The sequence below is a fragment of the Salvia miltiorrhiza genome, chromosome 6, assembly GCF_028751815.1.
Source record: "Salvia miltiorrhiza cultivar Shanhuang (shh) chromosome 6, IMPLAD_Smil_shh, whole genome shotgun sequence".
NCBI classification, from domain to species: Eukaryota; Viridiplantae; Streptophyta; class Magnoliopsida; order Lamiales; family Lamiaceae; genus Salvia; species Salvia miltiorrhiza.
The window spans coordinates 42,553,133-42,556,892 of record NC_080392.1 but is presented as its reverse complement, the minus strand read 5'-3'; the positions used below and the strand labels follow the sequence as shown (position 1 = coordinate 42,556,892).

At 36.9% G+C, this 3,760-nt stretch overlaps 1 protein-coding gene across 1 annotated transcript; it reads right to left on the bottom strand.

Moving 5' to 3' along the window:
* Window positions 1-235: 235 nt before the first annotated feature.
* On the bottom strand, window positions 236-2,803 carry LOC130990984 (putative late blight resistance protein homolog R1A-10). Its single transcript, XM_057915193.1, has one exon. It carries the CDS (start codon window positions 2,801-2,803, stop codon window positions 236-238), a length of 2,568 nt encoding a protein of 855 aa, XP_057771176.1.
* Window positions 2,804-3,760: the final 957 nt, after the last annotated feature.

The following is a 3,760-nucleotide window of genomic DNA, read 5'->3' as shown; positions in this document are numbered from 1 at the left end:
AAAAAAGCATGAAAAGTGAAAAACAAAGCAAATTGTGAAGCAATAGTAGACAAGACAAGAGAAGGGAAATCAAATGAGTTTCAAATGTGGCCACTTTTAGTCGTCTTCATCTTCCTTTCTTTGTTGAAATCGGTGCTAAAAAAAAATTATTATGATACAAATATATGTGTTTGGAAAGCAAGGCGAAAGATTTTATTTATTTTTTGGATAGGCAGAAAGTGATAATAATATTGACCTAATCATCATATCTGCAGATAATAAGTTGGAGGTCGTAGTTCTCGTATTCAAATACCTGCTCCTCCTGAATCTGTTTCGCTGAGGCCTCTGCAGAATCGCTGCAATATTCTAAGAAGATTAATTGGAGGGTTGGGATTTCTCCAATGCCGGCGGGGATTTCCTCTAGATACGGACACTTTCGTATATAGAGATGGCGGAGTCTAGGGAAGTTGGTTTCATCAGCTCTCCAACGCACCAGACTAATACAATCTTCGAGTAGTAGAAAGTGCAATGAGCTGAATTCATCTCCTTCTGCTATTTCCCACTCTTCATTTGCTTCTTCTTCTTCTGTCTCATTGCTTTTGAAGCTACATTTGTGCATATTGAGCACTTCCAGATTCGGTAGTGCACACAGAGCCGTCGTCACTGCCAGAGTTATTACACAAAACTCCAGAGTTAATTCTCTAAGAGTAGATGGAAATTTGGGTACGTGCAGATATTGTGATGAAACCCAGCTTAATGTTTGGAGTTTGTGAAGATGACTCAGATCAACTACTACTTCACTCATCTTCCATGATGAGCCTTCAACCTTATAAGCGATTCCCAAGCTTTTTATATTTGGAATGCTTTCCAAGAAACCCCTTCTAATCACTGACAGAGTTAGATACACATTCCGTATCGTTTGCAGCTTCTTCAGAACAATTTTTTTCATGTAATCATCTTCTATCCTGAGAAATGTACCCAATATGATGAGATGTCTTAACTCAGACATCTCCCACAAGTCAGCTGGACAAGAGCCATCGCCTAACAGAGCAATCAACGTTTGCAAATTACTCAATCTTGATATTCCACTTCTTGGCAATGACTTGCAATTGATAGTTAAGTAGCGTAAGTTCACAAGTTGTAATATTTCTTCTGGGAACTCAATCTTAATGTGATACTTATTCATTTCCAATAAATCCAACACCCTAAGCAAGCTTAATGTGGAAACCATGGGAAGTACATTCCTATCCAACTCGACAAATAGTAGAAATGATCGAACAAGTATCTCTGATGAAGCATACTCATCATCTTCCATTCCATATGATGTGTGAATACTCACACGACGCAGCTGGTTACAGAATGTGGAATTCTTGACATGTAGAAACTTCCCATCATCAGCTTTCCTAATGCATAAATCTCTCAAAAGATCATGCATGTTGTACCTCGTTTCTTTTCCATACCAATGATAACTTGTAATAACCGAAAATAGATTCCTTTCTACAAGTGACTTTAAATAATCCTCTGCCTCTTCCTCCAAACTTTTATCGCCATTTGATTTCACAAATCCTTCTGCTACCCACATCCATATGAGTCTCAAGGGGTCAATCTCATAATCTTCAGGGAATGCTACCATATAGAGGAAACATGGTTTCAAGTGAATCGGCAGATGGTTATAACTTAAGGATAGTATATTGGAGAATTGCTTGTCTGATTCACCAATTGCAGCTCTTACGTCATTCCCAATATTCTCCCAAACACCTTTCAATCTTTCCACCTTTGACAACAGCCCTCCAATCACATTGATAGCCAGAGGAAGCCCACCGCAATCACTCGCAATCTTCTCTCCTATCCCTTGTAACTCATGAGGCCAATACTCTTCTCCAAACACAATTTGGCTAAGAAGATCCCAACTTTGAGGCTCGTTCAGCAACTGCACCTTATGAAGCAGACTCTTGGAGTCTGCATATTTGGCGACATCCGATTCCCTAGTGGTGATCACAATCCGACTCCTGTTATTGTTGTCCGGGAAGTACCTCCTTATCTCATCCCAGAATGTGGTGCTCCAAATATCATCTAATACAATCATGTATCTTCTACCATACAAGCTCCTATACAAGATATCTTTTAACTCACCATTTCCCTTTCCATTATGTTTGTCACATTCTTCTTTTCCAATTATGCACTGAATGAGGCTTAATAGAATTGAGCGCATATTGTAATCTTGTGAAATTGTGGTCCAAGCAAGATAGCTAAAGTGGTCAACAATGAGAGGATCTTGATAAAGTGTTCGAGCAAGAGTGGTCTTACCTATACCACCCATACCCACGATGGGCACGATCTCCAGCTTGGTCTGCATCTCGGTCAGCCGATCCTTCAGCTGCATCAGATCTTCATCAACTCCCACCACGACGCTCTTCGAACTCGAGAAAGAAGCACCACTCCATGAGCTGCCGGTTGGCTTCATGTTTCTCTCCACCTCCACGAGCTTCACGACTTGTTCGATTACAGAATCAAGTTTTTGTGTCACTAGCAGCACATCTGGTGTCAGTTGAAGAATCGAGTTCACTCTTTTAGGAATCGAAAGCATTCGCTCAACCATGTGAGATTCAATGATATCTTCTGCTTCATTTGCTACATCTCTGATTCGGCTCTCCAAACTTGGAATTTTGGTGAGTGGAGTTTTTTCAAGAATCTGCTGCAGGGAAGAAGCTTTTTCGAGGAGGGATTGGAGTTGTGGTTTCTCACGTCCAAGAATCCAGCGTGTTTGTTGGGGATCCAGAATTCCTTGAAGGATGGTGATGAGGGATTGAAGATTGTAAGCCATTTTTGAGATCTCTTCTCACTCGAAAAACAAACAAAACAAAAGGAAAGGAAAGGAAAGCTTGAAATTAACAATCACAAGATCGAATAATTAGCCAGCTCTTGCAGTGTTGACTTTGATAAATAAATCGACGAGTTGGCTATAATTTTAATAGGGTGGTTGTAGTTTCAACATCAAGTTTGAATAATATATTGCATGCCTTGAATCTATCCGGGATTTATAAATATTTTACATGACGCCTCAATTATGATCCTGAAAAGAAGCATTCAATGTTTTTATTTTTATTCAACTTGTATATACAAGTTAAATATCATACTACTTTAGAATGGAAAGAAAAAAAAAATTGAATTTGCGATAGGTTTAGAAGACAGCATTTCACATTTGACAAAATGAAACTAATTTATAAAAAAATATTAGGAAATCTTTAGTAGCGTTGTGAAAGTTTTGACCTTCATAGAATCTAGATTGTTAGCATCAAGATGTTGAGAAATGATTCTTGAAAGTAGTGATCATCCGGCCACATCGTGTTAATAAAGGTATTTTACTCAACTAACAGAAAGAACGTACATTGTACGTGTAATTAATATTATTTTATTTGATAATCAATTATGTTAGAAAATCTATTAATTTATTACTTTCATTAGATAATTTATTGGATGAATATATTTATTTATAAGCCTTATCAATAGTTGTAGATATATATCACAGATTTAGTGTAATATCCCATGAATAATATATTCTTATAAATATATAATATATAAAATAACCTTAAAAATAAAATATGTAATAAATTAAATAGAATTCTAATCCGATAAGAAATCTACTCTTATCAATTTTGAATTATTAAAATGCCTGTGTTTTAGTTTATATTATTATAAAGTATTAGATTTATTTTATAAATATATATAATATACTCCCTCCGTCCCGGTCCAATAGTCCCATTTCTTTTGGGTACGGAGA